Source organism: Sus scrofa, chromosome 10 (assembly GCF_000003025.6).
Source record: "Sus scrofa isolate TJ Tabasco breed Duroc chromosome 10, Sscrofa11.1, whole genome shotgun sequence".
Lineage (NCBI taxonomy): Eukaryota > Metazoa > Chordata > Mammalia > Artiodactyla > Suidae > Sus > Sus scrofa.
In genome coordinates, this window is record NC_010452.4 from 18,051,790 (window position 1) to 18,065,492 (window position 13,703).

Consider the following 13,703-nt stretch of genomic DNA (forward strand, 5'->3'; position numbering starts at 1 on the left):
TTGTAGAGAGAAAATGTCAAACTGTCAAGCAGGCCCAACAGTGCCTCCGTCAACCCCACAGGGATGCTCTGAGCATCACTGGCGTCGTCATAGTGACCAGACTGGACTTAACGGGGGGCGGGGAGCTTGACCCTCCATCAGTCATTGAATGTGGGCCATCCTGCGAAGGCCAGGCTCTCTGGCGAAGTGGCTTTCTGCAGCTAAGGCAAATCCTAAAAGAGCTGACAGCTGGAGGCGGACTGCCCACAACTGGGGCACCAAACCCTCCCCTGAAGAAAGATCTAGAAAGCACATCTCCATGTCCAGTACCCATGACCACTGATGAACACAAGAGAGAGTGGAGAGGCAGGCAGTGGTGGCGGCTTTTCCAGCCATCTGCCAGGCCACCTCAAACTTCTGGTTAGAGAGTCCTAACTCCATCAGGCTGAGTGTGATGCTTGCTGAACAAATGTTTTGGCAAACAGACCAGTCCTTAACATAGCTTCTCCTTTGTGTTTCAAGAGGGACCCTTAAGGTGTTTTTTCTTTCTATCTCTGTTTCACCAAGTCTAATGACCATTTCCACCTGTTGGGGCTTAAACTGAATTCTGGATCTTGTTCTGGAAGTTGTTAGCTATGGACCGAGAACAAGCAATTTCACTTTTTTGAGCTACGAATCCTCCGTTGTACATGGGGTCTTGATTCCAAATGAAACACTTTAAAAACTATTTTAAAAGCATTGAAATGCCCCTTAGATTGTGATGTACCCCAGAGTTGTTTCAGGCCCTTTTCCTTAGCATGCCATCCATCCATCCATCCATCCATTCAACTTTGAGTGTAATTCCTAACTTTTAATTTATAATTCCTCCAAATATATTAACCAAGTAAATGGAAGATCTTGCTCTTTGCCAATTCAAGTTGTTCTCTCAAGAGAGTTAGTACAAGCTCTGCTCCCTCTTCATGTGGCCCATCTCTGTAAGGATATCTCTTTGCCAACATTGATTGCACATGCAACACCTTTCTGAACCCCATAAACATCAGTTTATCAAAACCACCTCCAGAGTATCGCACATCCCCTGGGTTCACCTCACTCTCATGCTTTCTGTACAGTTTGCCCTATTAACCTCCTTTTTAGGTTCGCACTTGCATTTTTTTCTCTTCATTCTTCACTAAGTCCTAATTTTTTAGATCAACTCCAGATGTTATGACTTAAACTTTTTTCTTCATTGTTAAGTGTATCATGCATACAAAATAATACAGGACATGTAAATAAATGCTCAGTAGAGCAAACATCTATGTAACAACCACGCCCAGTTAAGAAATATTCTTACGTTGTATTTAGCCTACTTTGTAGTAATGCACATTTATTGGTGCCTACTTTGTACCCAAAACTTGGGGAGGTTGTTATTGCATCCAATTGGATACAAGTAAAACAAGGATTGAGAGATCATTGGTTTGCATAAAACAACTCACTAGGGAAGAAAGAACAGGTCGCTAAGTATTTGCAATGCATAAAGTACTTGCAATGAGAAAGACAAACAGGAGTTCCCGTCATGGCTCAGTGGTTAATGAATCTGACTAGGAACCATGAGGTTGTGGGTTCGATCCCCAGCCTTGCTCCGTGGGTTAAGGATCCGGCATTGCCGTGAGCTGTGGTGTGGGTCACAGACACGGCTCGGGTCCTGCGTTGCTGTGGCTCTGGCGTAGGCCAGTGGCTACAGCTCTGATTCGACCCCTAGCCTGGGAACCTCCATATGCCATGGGAATGGCCCTAGAAAAGGCAGAGAAAATAATAATAATAAATAAGAAAGACCAACAGAATGTGATTGGGACCACTACCTATACCTGGGAGAGACAGAGAGGCTTCTAAGAGGATGAGACTTTGGACTGGGTGGAAGCGGAAATGATGGTTTTCAGGGATGAAGGGAATTCTGGGCAACGGCGCGAGTGGTCTCAGGGCATGTCTGAAAAGCGGCAGGTCATTCCTTCTGTAACTCTTTTTGTTTCTGTGACACCACTCTCTCCTGGTTCCCCCCTGGCCACTCCGGCTGCTCCTTTGCAGTTCTGTTTTGTCTCCATCCATTCGGATCTCTTCTTATTTCGTTCCATTTCTTCTTCACTCATCGACTCACTCAGTGCTGATGAAGCCCTGGTCTTGAGAAAGCCCAGCCTGCCTCAGACTCTGCGGTGGGGCTTGTGGATATGCAGATTCTGGTCCCTGCCGTCTCAATCGGAATCTTCAGGGTAGGGTCCCAGGACCTGCATTGAGCACCAGATCTTTCTAATGCCACTTGGAGAAATGTGGTGAAGGAATTCCTTGCACGGAGAGGGGAGGGTTGTAGAGAACTTTCAGGAAGTGGTTGGAGCTGGTCTCGTGCTGTCCACCTTCAGGCGCCTGCTTCAGCTCCTCTCTTGCTGTTGCTTCTTCATCCTCACCTACCTCCAGCCATCCCGGTGCCATCTGCAGAGCCCACTTAGTGTCTCTCATCCCTGCTCCACACCACTCCCTCCCCCGGGCATCGTCTGTGCCAGGCTCTGTCTTCGGAGCATCCCAAACAAAGGAGCGTGGCAGACAAAGTTGACAGTCACACCGAAAACCCCTGCCTCGCCTTGCTCCGTCTTCCTTTGCGGGGGGGCGGGCAGGAAAAAAGAACCAAGGACCCACCCTTAAAAGCTGGGGAAGGTATGATCCGGGGTGGCATCAGAGGCCAGGGATGCTGTTGTCTGATGTGCATTTCCACCACCCAGAGCATTTGAGTAGCTTTAAGACACATAACCTGTGCAACTCGACATTGTCACTGCCATGTATGCACGTAGATCCAATTCTCGTGGGGACGTATGCCTGCATCTGTTTGTCTACAAGTGTTTATTTGCAGAGTCACACAGACCCAGAATCTTGGTTCTTTCGGCTTTGTCTGCACCAAATGTGTATATGGATGTATAATTAAAGATTCGAAACACTTGATTTTGATCGTCTGTTTTGCAGCTGCTGTGCTCAGAAAATTCCTAAGCTACTCTGGGTTAACAGGAGCTCTAGCAAGTGTTTCTGTCTCTGCTGCTCTCTTTTCGTAGAGCTGCTCTCTTTTTTCTCTCTCTCCCTCCCTCCCTGCCTCTGCTCTTCCCTCCCTCCCTCCCTCCCTCCCTCTCTCTCTCTCTCTCTCTCTCTCTCTCTCTGAGATAGCAGACAAGAGAGAAACTGGTGCAGCTTCCCCTGAGGAGCGTGCTAGCCTGCACCGATTGGCAGGATCCCGGGAGTTCCTCTTCCATCAATGCAGGGTTCTTGGAGGGAAATGCAATGTTGGAGCAGGGGTTGAGCTGGAGCAGGAAGGTGGCTGGATGCGCAGGGAGGCCGGGATCCTGGTTGAGCCAAAGGCTGGAATCACAGGAATGTTTCACCAGGGTCTGCTCTGAGAATTCCCAGACCCCCATGGATTTGAGAATTTTCCAGCCTTTTCTCTTTCACCTTCGCACTCTCTCACTTCCTCCTGAGATGGCCCCAGACCTGCAAGAGACATTTGAGAGAAGCTCTTTATTAACTGATTTGAAGAAATGGATTCTGCGCTTGATTATTTAGCCATGATTTATCAGTGATGATGGATTGGAAGGCGGCGTAAGTAACAGTTATGTATGTTCCTGTAGTTAGATGGTCTGTCTTAGTGGCTCTTTTTTAAATTTATTTATTTAACTTTTTTTCAGTGAATTTCCTTTCGAGAAAAGTGAAAATAGAATGTGTAAAGTATGGAGAAGTTAGGAGGGTCCAGATTACGTGAGCTTTCTCCTTGCGCAGCTGACTTGCAGAATGCATTAGCTGTGTCAGATGAAACACACAAACTACAGACAGAGAATCTACAAACCTCCCCGGAGAGATGCGGCTAAAATGGGAGATACGTGAACCCGGGTTTTGAACTGACACTCATTGCTATAATCAGACTTAGACGTGCTAAAAAATTTGACGTGGGCTCCTTTTTAGAATCAGAGACAGAACTGAAATGAGCTCTCGTCACCAGATCATAAAAATGAAGTTAGCCCATGGCTTTCAGAACAGGTTCTTTCTGATGAAGAGATGGATTCCTCCCCCTCCCCAATGTTCAATGTTGACTATATTTACCTTCCATTTCAGCCTCTCTGGAGACAGAACACCCCCCCCCCATCCTAGAACAGAATGTCGGGTCACCCAAGGGTTGTACAGCCCTGGTGATGTGCAAGCTAGTCACGCCAGGTGATGCCACTCAGGCGTGGTTCCATTTTTCTGTGCTAGGGCTTGATTTAAACACTTAATTTCCACTACTTGCACAGGGGCTGGGGTGGGGAGACAGGTCACCTGAAGACCAAAATCAGTTCATTTCACAGGGGAAAGGAAGAGTTCTCTAAAAGAGTAGGCATTGAAATCACAGAATATGATGCGCTTTTTCTTCGAAATGTGAAACGAGGCTAATTTTGTATCGAGAGAGTAACTTCAACTTTCTTGATTCAAAAAAAAAAGAAAAATCCTTTAAAGGAAACGTTTACGATCATAACTCACTTAGGTAAGAACATCCAAACAGATGGCAGATGTTTTTTAACGCACCCGTGCAACTTTTTCTTTTAGAGTCTCTGCAGTCGTGTAATCACAGCTACGTCTGGTTTCTTCAAACTTGCTTCGGTTTGGAAGCAGGATTTCTAGCGAGGACACCGTGAGGAGCTTTTCTGAGGGATTTTTTTTTTTTTTTTTTTTTTTTGCCTTGCTCTCATCACATGCATACCCCAGGCGGGGCTGTTTCCCCTCCTACTTGCCCATCCCCCAGCCTGTCTCCCAGCCCCCAACCTGCTCTCTGAGTCTTGGACCCTCATGAAAGACCCTTCTAAAGGATCCCTTTAGCACGCCCTGCCCAGCTCCGGACAGAGAGAGTACTGTAATACAGCACGCAGGGCTGCCAAATTGGGAATTGAATGAGCTCAGTTGATTCCTGAATATTAAATCAGTTCTGTGAGCCATTGAATGAGATCATATCTTGCAAACCTGACCCAAAGTGTTCCTAACTTTATTGATTGGCATTTAACAACCTCAAAAGGCTGTACCCCCGAGCACCTGAGGGGACCAGCCTCAAAACCAAACTCAATCCCCAAACCCTTCTCCGATTCCCGCTGGCCAAATATACCCAGGGCCACGCCTTTGCAAATATGTCCTTTGTTATCAAGGGAAATCCTAGACAGAAAACACATGTTGGCAGGGTCACGTGAGTGCCTCTGCCCATGAACTGGTTGATTCACGGGAAATGCTTTCAATCTTGTGCTGTTTTGTTTTGGTTTCTTGTGTATATGGATTCTGTCAGACTCACGCATCTGGAAGAGGTTTGGGGGGGACGGGGGGGGGGAGTGAAAAACCTAAAGCAAAACAGGCAGGGAAGAGAAAAAAATCACTTCAAAACAAAGTCCGACCAGAAATGGAATAATTCTCTTACCCACATTCCAGTTCCCATTCTTAGTTTTGGTCTCCTGTTAAAGCAGATACTGATCGTAGCGTTCCTGGGTTCCTGGAGGTAATTCTTTCCTGCTGCTTTTAGACTTTGAGCAAAGGAGGTAGATTTCTCCAGAAACAGAAGAGAAAGGCTCGAGTTTCCACTGTGGCTCAGCCGTTATGAACCTGACTAGTACTCATGAAGATGTGGGTTCGATCCCTGGCCTCGCCCAGTGGGTTAAGGATCCGGCATTGCCGTGAGCTGTGGTGTAGATCACAGATGCAGCTTGGATCCACGTTGCTGTGACTGTGGCATAGGCCAGTAGCTGCAGCTCCGATTCAACCCCTAGCTTGGGAACCTCCATATGCTGCAGGTATGGCTCTAAAAAGCAAGAAAGGAAAGGAAAGAGGAAGGAAGGAAAACCAGTAAGACACAATCTTTGAGTTTCTGCTTGCGCAGAGCCAGCAGCTCCCTTCCCTGTGCCCCTCACCCCACCTTCCTCCTCTCTGCCCAGTCCAGGCTCTCCACGCCCGGGAAGTGTCCCCCCTTGGGAACAGTGCCAAAGCCCCCAGAAATCTCACGTGTGTCCTATGCAGACACAGCGATCCCCTGCCCGGGGCAGGGTTTTCGTGGAGGGTGGAGAGTGCTTTTCTGTGGTGAGTGAGCAAGCGGGCTGGCAGCACTGGCACCTGCAAGCAGTCTTTGCGAGAGGCAGCTGATTGGCATCAGTAAAACTGCTGAGCAATTAAAAAAGATGCTGGCGTCAAGGTGAGAAGAAGAGAGAAAAAGGGAAGGGAGGTCGGCTGTCTCTGGGGAGTTTCAAGCCAAGTTCTGTTAAGTGGCCTGAAGGTCTCAGCCAGATGGTTAAGATAGTCTTGAACTGATCGATAACCTTACAGATGGAATGGAGCCTTCACCTTGGCCAGAGGTCCTGCTGAAAAGCTTTGCTCGAGGTGCCCGTCCCTCCACTCGGCTCAGCGGCCTCTTTCTCTGACAGCGGGCGCTCAGATCGCCTTTTCCCTGCCCGCTGCTTCTGACCGACAAGGCAGGAGCTTAAGGCAGGTTCTAAAACCAAGTCGGGTCTTCAGATCTGTCGCCAAGGAAAAGAGCTTCCAGCGGGGTCCTCCCCACTTTCCTTATCAGACCAGTCCCCCCGTGTCTCGTGTGTGCCCTCTGTCTGCAGGGTAGACCTTTGCTTTATACCTGTCACTCTCCTTCTCGCCCCAAGCTCCTCCCCACTCGCCTGTACCACAGGGAGAGCCCATGTCCCCAGTGTGTTGTGCTGCAGAGCTGTGGCCTGTTGACACAGCGGACCCCTTCTTAACTTCTTCTACCCCGCTTTTTCCTTGGCGAGACCGCCGGGGAGAAAGGTGTCCTCGGTAAATTTGGAGAAGAAAGCTTCTGGGTGAAAAAATGGCTCTGCACCCTTTCTTGGGAAGAGGAAGGACCTGCCTTCTGTCCGGAAGCTTTCTCTTGCTTCCTTCCTCTAGGAGTCCATGGGAGACTGCTGTTCAATTGCATCTAAATGCAGAGTTCCCGTTGTGGCTCAGTGGGTTAAGACCCTGACTTGTATCCATGAGGATGCGAGTTTGATCCCTGGCCTCTCTCAGTGGGTTAAGGATCCAGCCTCGAGCTGCAGTGGAGGTTGCGGACACAGCTGGGATCTGGCGTGGCTGTGGCTGTGGCTCTGATTTAACCCCTAATCTGGGAACTTCCATATGCCATGGGTGCGGCTCTAACAGAGACCAAAAAAAAAAAAAAAAAAAAATGGCAGAGCCCACGGTTACCTTGCACAGTTCAACGCTTGGCCGATACATCACGCAGCCCCTCTCAGCTTTGCACCACTAACGCGCATGCGCAGTCCATCTCATCAGGTTTCGCAAAAATTCAGTGATGGTACATGGCGCTTAGGATGGCGCCTGGTCCTGTCCTTGGGAAGACGCTGTCCTGTGCTCTCCTTTAGCAGCGCGCCTGTGGGTCAGACACTTTCCATGAAGGACCCACATCCTGGGCAACAGAGATCCTGGGGCAGACGGAGGGAATGACTCAGTAGGGACCTGGAGGAGGAGTCAAGCCGTGGATGTTTAGTCCCAGCGCTGGCGGTAATCGCCGTGTGGCCTTGAGAAAGTCCTCACCCCTTCCCCGTGCTCCAGCCCCTGTCCCTAAACAGGTGACTCGGTGGCTCGCCACGCCTCCGTCCATGCCTGGCACTTCTTCTGCTTGCTCTTGGCTAATCCCTTTCTTGTCTCCTTCCACGAGGGCGACCCTGATCCCCTGAGCGGAGTCAGGGCCCCCCACCACCTCTACTGTTCTCTGGCACCCCCATCCCCAAGGCTTCACGTCCCCGGCCTCCCTTGCTGTCCTGTCATCACCGGGGGAGGACACCTCTGTCCAAAGGTGGACGTTTGGTGTCAGGACCAGGACCCCGCTCAGTGAACACCTGGGAAATGGATGCATGAATGAAAGAAGATTGAGTGTGGGGTCTCGACCACCCGCATCGTAGGCGGTGAGTGAAGAGGAAAGTGAAAGGATGCACGTGGAAGGCGCGGATGAGGAGAAGGGCCTTTGGTTTTAAGTACTTCGTGCTTCAGGTTTAAGACTGTAGGAAGCGCAGTGTACCTTCGTACCAGTATTTTCAGTTGGTTTCTCAGATGCCAGGATTCACCAGTTGCAGTGAAAGACAACGGTGTTCTGTTTTGTGTGCTGTCTTTGGAGTGGGGATCCCCTCTTTGTCGTGGAAGTGGGACAAGCTTTCGTGGGCCAGAGGCTCTGATGTTTGAAACGGGAGCAACGAGGAGTTCCCACTGTGGCTTCGCAGGAATGAACCCAACTCGCATCCATGAGGACTCGGGTTCGATTCCTGGCCTCGCTCAGTGGGTTCAGCATTCTGCATTGCTGTGAGCTGTGATGTAGGTCACAGACGTGGCTCCAATTCAGACCCTAGCCTGGGAACTTCCACAGGCCACAAGTGTGGCCCAAAAAAGCAAAAAAAAAAAAAAAAAAAAAAAAAAGAGAGAGAGAGAGAGAGAAAAGAAAGAAAGAAACTGGGAGCAGCAAATGAGAAATAAGACTCTGAAAGCCTGAGCCCTGGGAGGGGCCTTCTTTCTCCAGCATGTGAGTGAGTGATGACTGGTCCCCCTTTTCCCCCCGGGAGGACAGGGGAGGGAAGGGGGTTCTCAAAGCGACAGAGGAGGAGGAAGGAAAGGGGTCTCAGGCCCCGAAAGTCCACCCCACCTCCTTCCTCGGCCTCATCGTGGAGGCACGCAGGCAAGGGAACAGCAGGTGCTTTGGGGTCTGACAAGCCCGAGTTTGGATTCCAGCCTCTTAGGTGGGTCCCGGCTGCGTTTCACCAGCCCTCTTGCTGGGGGTCGTGCTTGAACTCTGGTCTATGACGAAACAGCCATTCTGTGGCATCCGGTTTGTTTTTCCTTCAGAAAATGTATTTTTCAGGAAGCAAAGAAAGCGCATTTCATAGGAACAGTCATTCTCAATGGCCAGTCCTGATGCAGAGCCATAAGATAGCCAAGAGGTGACATGGGGCTATTCTGTGAGCATGCCTTTACACACGCAGGGACACACACACACACACACACACACACACACACACACACACGGACCTCTACAGATGCGTAGGGAACAGCCCCACTGCTGCTGCCTTTGCTGTGAGACCGAGTTCCCTGTGGGTCTATTCTTCACCTCTCCAGAGCCGCATAGGCTCATTTCTTACTTTCCCCGGACCCTCGATGTCTCTGCAAATGAGCTCCCTGCCGAATCTGGTGTGGGGGTGGACATGGGGGTGAAGTGATGAGGCTGCAAGGCCCGCCTGGCCCATCTAAAGGGAAATGGAGGAACCCTGCAACGCCACAAATCTGAGATGGCAGCTCATAAATATGTAAGCTCCTCACTTAGGTAATAAGCTCTCTGACAGCCCAAACTGTCATGTGCACATTCTCATCAGCTGAACTCAGAGTTCCAGTTGCCACACTGTCCCTGGATGCTAAGGACTAAAAGCTGGCGCGTGGAGCGTGTGGAGGCAGACCTGCACTGACGGCTCTTAAAGATCTGCTGTCTTATCACCGCCCCCGCCCTCAACTTTCTCTCTGGGTATTTGGGTTACTACGTGTGGGTAAAAATTTTGCAATGTGGCACTTGGGATAGGAAAAGAGTTGCATGTACATATATAAATGGGAATATGAAAAAAAGCATGGCCAGCATTTTGCTTTTGGCAGCAGTGACTAGATCTGTCCAAATTTCCATCTCTGTGATATTATCGTTTCCTATATGTATATCTAATTTTTTTAATTTTTGATTTATTTTTTAGTTTTTAAGGGCCATCCCTGCAGCATATGGAAGTTTCCAGGCTAGGGGTTGAAGCAGAGCCACAGCTGCCAGCCTGCCCCACAGCCACAGCAATGCCAGAGCCCAGCTGCATCTGTGACCTACATCACAGCTCACGGCATTGCTGGATCCTTAACCCACTGAGCGAGGCCAGGGATCGAACCTGTGTCCTCATGGATGCTAGCCGGTTCGTTTCCACTGAGCCACAATGGGAAGTCCCATGAATTCATTCACAAATGTTCATAACATCCTTGCAACACAGAGGATAAATATTTGGGTAAGATATCAGGCTGGGCCCTCCAGGAGCTTACAGCTTTGTGAGGAGGGAAGACATGAGTGCAAAGAATATAAACGGGAAGTTATTTTTAAAATACAGTGAGAGCGAGCGTGATGAAAGTGCAGAAGATGGAAAATTACTTTCGAGGGAAATGGATGCCTATGTCCTGAAATGGAGAATTTGCTCTATTAACTCCGACTTAGTCACATTTGTTTTAGTTAAGAAGTTTTGAGCCTCCGATAAAGGGAAAGCAGGTGAGATTGAGTGTTTGACTTCAGCATGTTTTTATTCTGCGGGAAAGGCAGAGCAGGATTAAAATCCTATTGTCGAATCGCCATTTGTTGACAGACTAACAAGCACATATAGCTCCAGTACAAGAACGTTATTGATTTAATTACCTTGAAAATATGATTGTGACAAGTATCTATTTATTTTTAATCAAAGAGTCATCAGTTAGTTAACAATAAATGTGAGCCGTATCTAAAGGCATGGCTCATCAGAAGTACCCCAGGGATTAGGCCAAGAAAATGTGGACTGGGAGCCCCCTCTGGAGGAAAGAAAGAGAGGCCTCCCCTGCTGGTCTGGTAGCAAATGGTTTCTAAAGGTCAGAAGTGGACCAAAGAATCATCTATAATCAAACGGCTTTGGGAATTAACCTTATAAAACAGACAGCAGCAACCTTTAACTCATGGAGGATCCAGTGAGGATATTTGCTTCAACAGGCAGCGTCAAAAACATCCTTCCCCCAAAGGCTTGCGACAGCAAATGCTGGACACAAACTCATCATGAACACAATAGTTATATGAGTCTTATGCACGTAATAGCCTGCAAAATCCCACCCTACCAAATAGTCTATGGATTATCATCATTTAAAAGCCAGCAAAATTTAACACACACCCCCACAGTCTGTTTATTCATTTGCTCATTCTACAAGTGTTTATTGAGTACTTCCTGTGTATCAGGCACCATTTTGGGCAAGAGATGAAAGAAACCAAATCCCTGGTCCACATGAAACTTACATGAGCGCTGGCGATATTAAGTGTCGTCTCTGACCAAGTGTCTTTCTTTATGGAACACTGTAGGATGGGTGAGGGTGTGGGTGTAGAGTCAGAGAAGCAGAGCTGCTGATGAATCTGGGAATTCTCAGGTTAGGCTCTGCCAAACTCTTTAAAAAGCAATAAATAGAATCTTATTGTAGCTGCCCTAAAAATAAAAACAATCACCTTTCCCACAGATGTTGAAGAACTTGTTAATAGAACCTGACGGGCCTGTTTTGGAAGATATTTAGAAGCTTATATATGTCAGAATATGTGCCAGAGCATAGCTTTGTGGAACGTGTGGGCTAGAGGAATCCTTAAATATAAACCACTGGCACCTAGACTGATGCTTCCAAACTCTTCTTCGGGGGAGCATGTGGGAACGAGGGCTGCCCCTGTCAGAAAGACAGGGACTCAGACTTTTTTCTTCATTGTTATTGATTCTGTGTCAGCTCTGTCCATCTTTTCAACCTTCCATCCATCTGTCCATTTGTTCATCCATCCATCCATTTATCCATTCATACATCCATCCATTTATCCATCCATCCACCCATCCATTCATCCATTTATCCATCCATACATCCATCCATTTATCCATCCATCTATCCATCCATCTACCCATCCATTCATCCATTTATCCATCCATCCATCCATCCATTTATCCATCCATCCATCCATCCATCCATCCATCCATCCATCCATCCATCCACCCATCCATTCATCCATCTATATATCCACCTAAGCTCATTATGAACTAGGCAATGTTGGGAACACAACTGTAGGAAAGACAGACATGGCCCCTGACTTTATGGAGTGTTTAGTGAGGAAGACACAGTAATCACAGCCAATTTAGAAGCAGAATGGCAGGTCCCACTTTTGGTCCATTGCTCATCTTGATCAGAGGCCGCACTGGCAGATACCTGGCTGATGTGAAAGACATGGCAGCCAGGTTCTTTCAGCCTTTAGACAGCAGAGATAACTTATTTCCAGTGCAGTAAGATACTGTCTAGACCCAATTTAAATTGTGGGCCAATTTAAACAAATCTGTTACTTTGCTTAACACAACATTTTGGTTTTGCATGTATATTCATTTTTCTAAGTGCCCCAGGACACTGCCTAATGTGTCTTGATGAGGGTGAAAATTAGTTTTCCTCTCCTGGTCATTCTGGCATGAGGAGCAACTGCCAAGTAAGTCATTGTCTCCAATACATAAAAGCTGCAGACGCATGGTTGATGTGAGAATATATACTCAGCTAGTGGTTTTGAGGCCAAAGGAAATGCATGGATGGAGATTTCCCTGACATTGGATTTAAGGTTATAGAGAACCTCAATTTATTGATTTATATCATCATCTCTTCTGACCTTTCTTAGCCTTATTTATAAATAAGGCTTCCCAGCCAACAGCACAACCAAAACTCCCATTCTAGATGCCCAGGAATCACACACATCAGATTCAATACCGTAGAGTCCATTGCAGTATCGATAAGCCCTGGTGGACCGTGTTCCAAGTTGACTCCATATGTAGCTGGGCTTAAAACCGGGGCATCTCTTTTGCCTTGCTTCTTATGGTTTATATTTTAAGATGCTTATGGGAAAGAATCTCTAAAAAAGAAACATTTACAATGCAGCTTTCGTATTAATATTTTATTATAACAATAATTGTCACAAGCAAACATTTACTGAGCATTTACTGTGGGCCAGGAACTGTCCCTAAGACATATGTTCTAAGAATATATATTCATCTGAATCTTACAACAACCCCACGAGGTGGCCACTCTTGCATCCTGTTTTACAGCAGAGGAAGCTGTGGTCCAGGAAGGTTAAGGAACGTGACACTCGCAGGGCTCTGAGTGTCAGAAAGAAGATCTGACCCCAGACAACTTGGCTCCACAAACTATGCTCTGGACTGTTTCTCCTTTCTGCCTCTTGAGGGAATGCTGACATCCTCAAGTCCTTAATGCTAAATCAATATTTGCTGAAGCATCTATTGAATCACACGGCTTTCTTTCTATAACTCTTTTCTCTACTCAGAGATTCCTGGAGGCCTGTTGAAATCACAGGCCTGAAAGAGCTTGGAATTTTCTAGTCTAGATTGAGTTGACAGAGCATTCGTCCTCTAATAATCCAGAATCACAGATTTGTGCCTTACTGATGTTGACCCACCTAATTGAACTTTAAAAGAACTACAAGAATTGACTACTACAATATTTTTTAAACCAAAAGTATAGTTAATAGAGTGGTTTTTTTTAACTGAAGTATAGTTGATTTACAATGTCATGCCTATTTCTGCTGTACAGCAAAATGACCCAGTTATGCATATACATACATTCTTTTTCTCACATTATCTTCCATCATGTTCCTTCCCAAGAGACTGGATATGGTTCCCTGTGCTATTCAGTAAGGTCTCATTGCTTATCCATTCTAAACCCTTATTGCATAGCATGACGTTAGGTGTGAGTTGCTTTTAGCAGCCCTGATAAATGTGTGAGAAAAATCACCTAGAAGATCCATCAGTGGCAGAACAGTCATATTTAAAGTGAAGAAGTTGGAATTCCCATCGTGGCTCAATGGAAACAAATCTAACATCCATGAGGACACAGGTTTGATCCTTGGCCTCACTCAGTGGGTTAAGGAG

General features: G+C 47.3%; 1 protein-coding gene across 3 annotated transcripts in view; it reads left to right on the forward strand.

Annotated features, from left to right (window-relative positions):
• KIF26B (kinesin family member 26B) overlaps positions 1-13,703 on the forward strand; it is a 511,688-nt gene that overhangs the window by 343,425 nt on the left and 154,560 nt on the right. Inside the window, exon 1 of one of the 3 annotated variants that reach the window (XM_021064468.1) lies at positions 3,142-3,588. The exons of the other annotated variants lie outside the window; for them this stretch is intronic. Within the exon in view, the coding sequence (XP_020920127.1) occupies positions 3,569-3,588 (20 nt within the window). The 5' untranslated portion in view covers positions 3,142-3,568. Of the gene's footprint in view, positions 1-3,141; positions 3,589-13,703 lie in introns of those variants that run through there. 3 annotated transcript variants of the gene reach the window in all.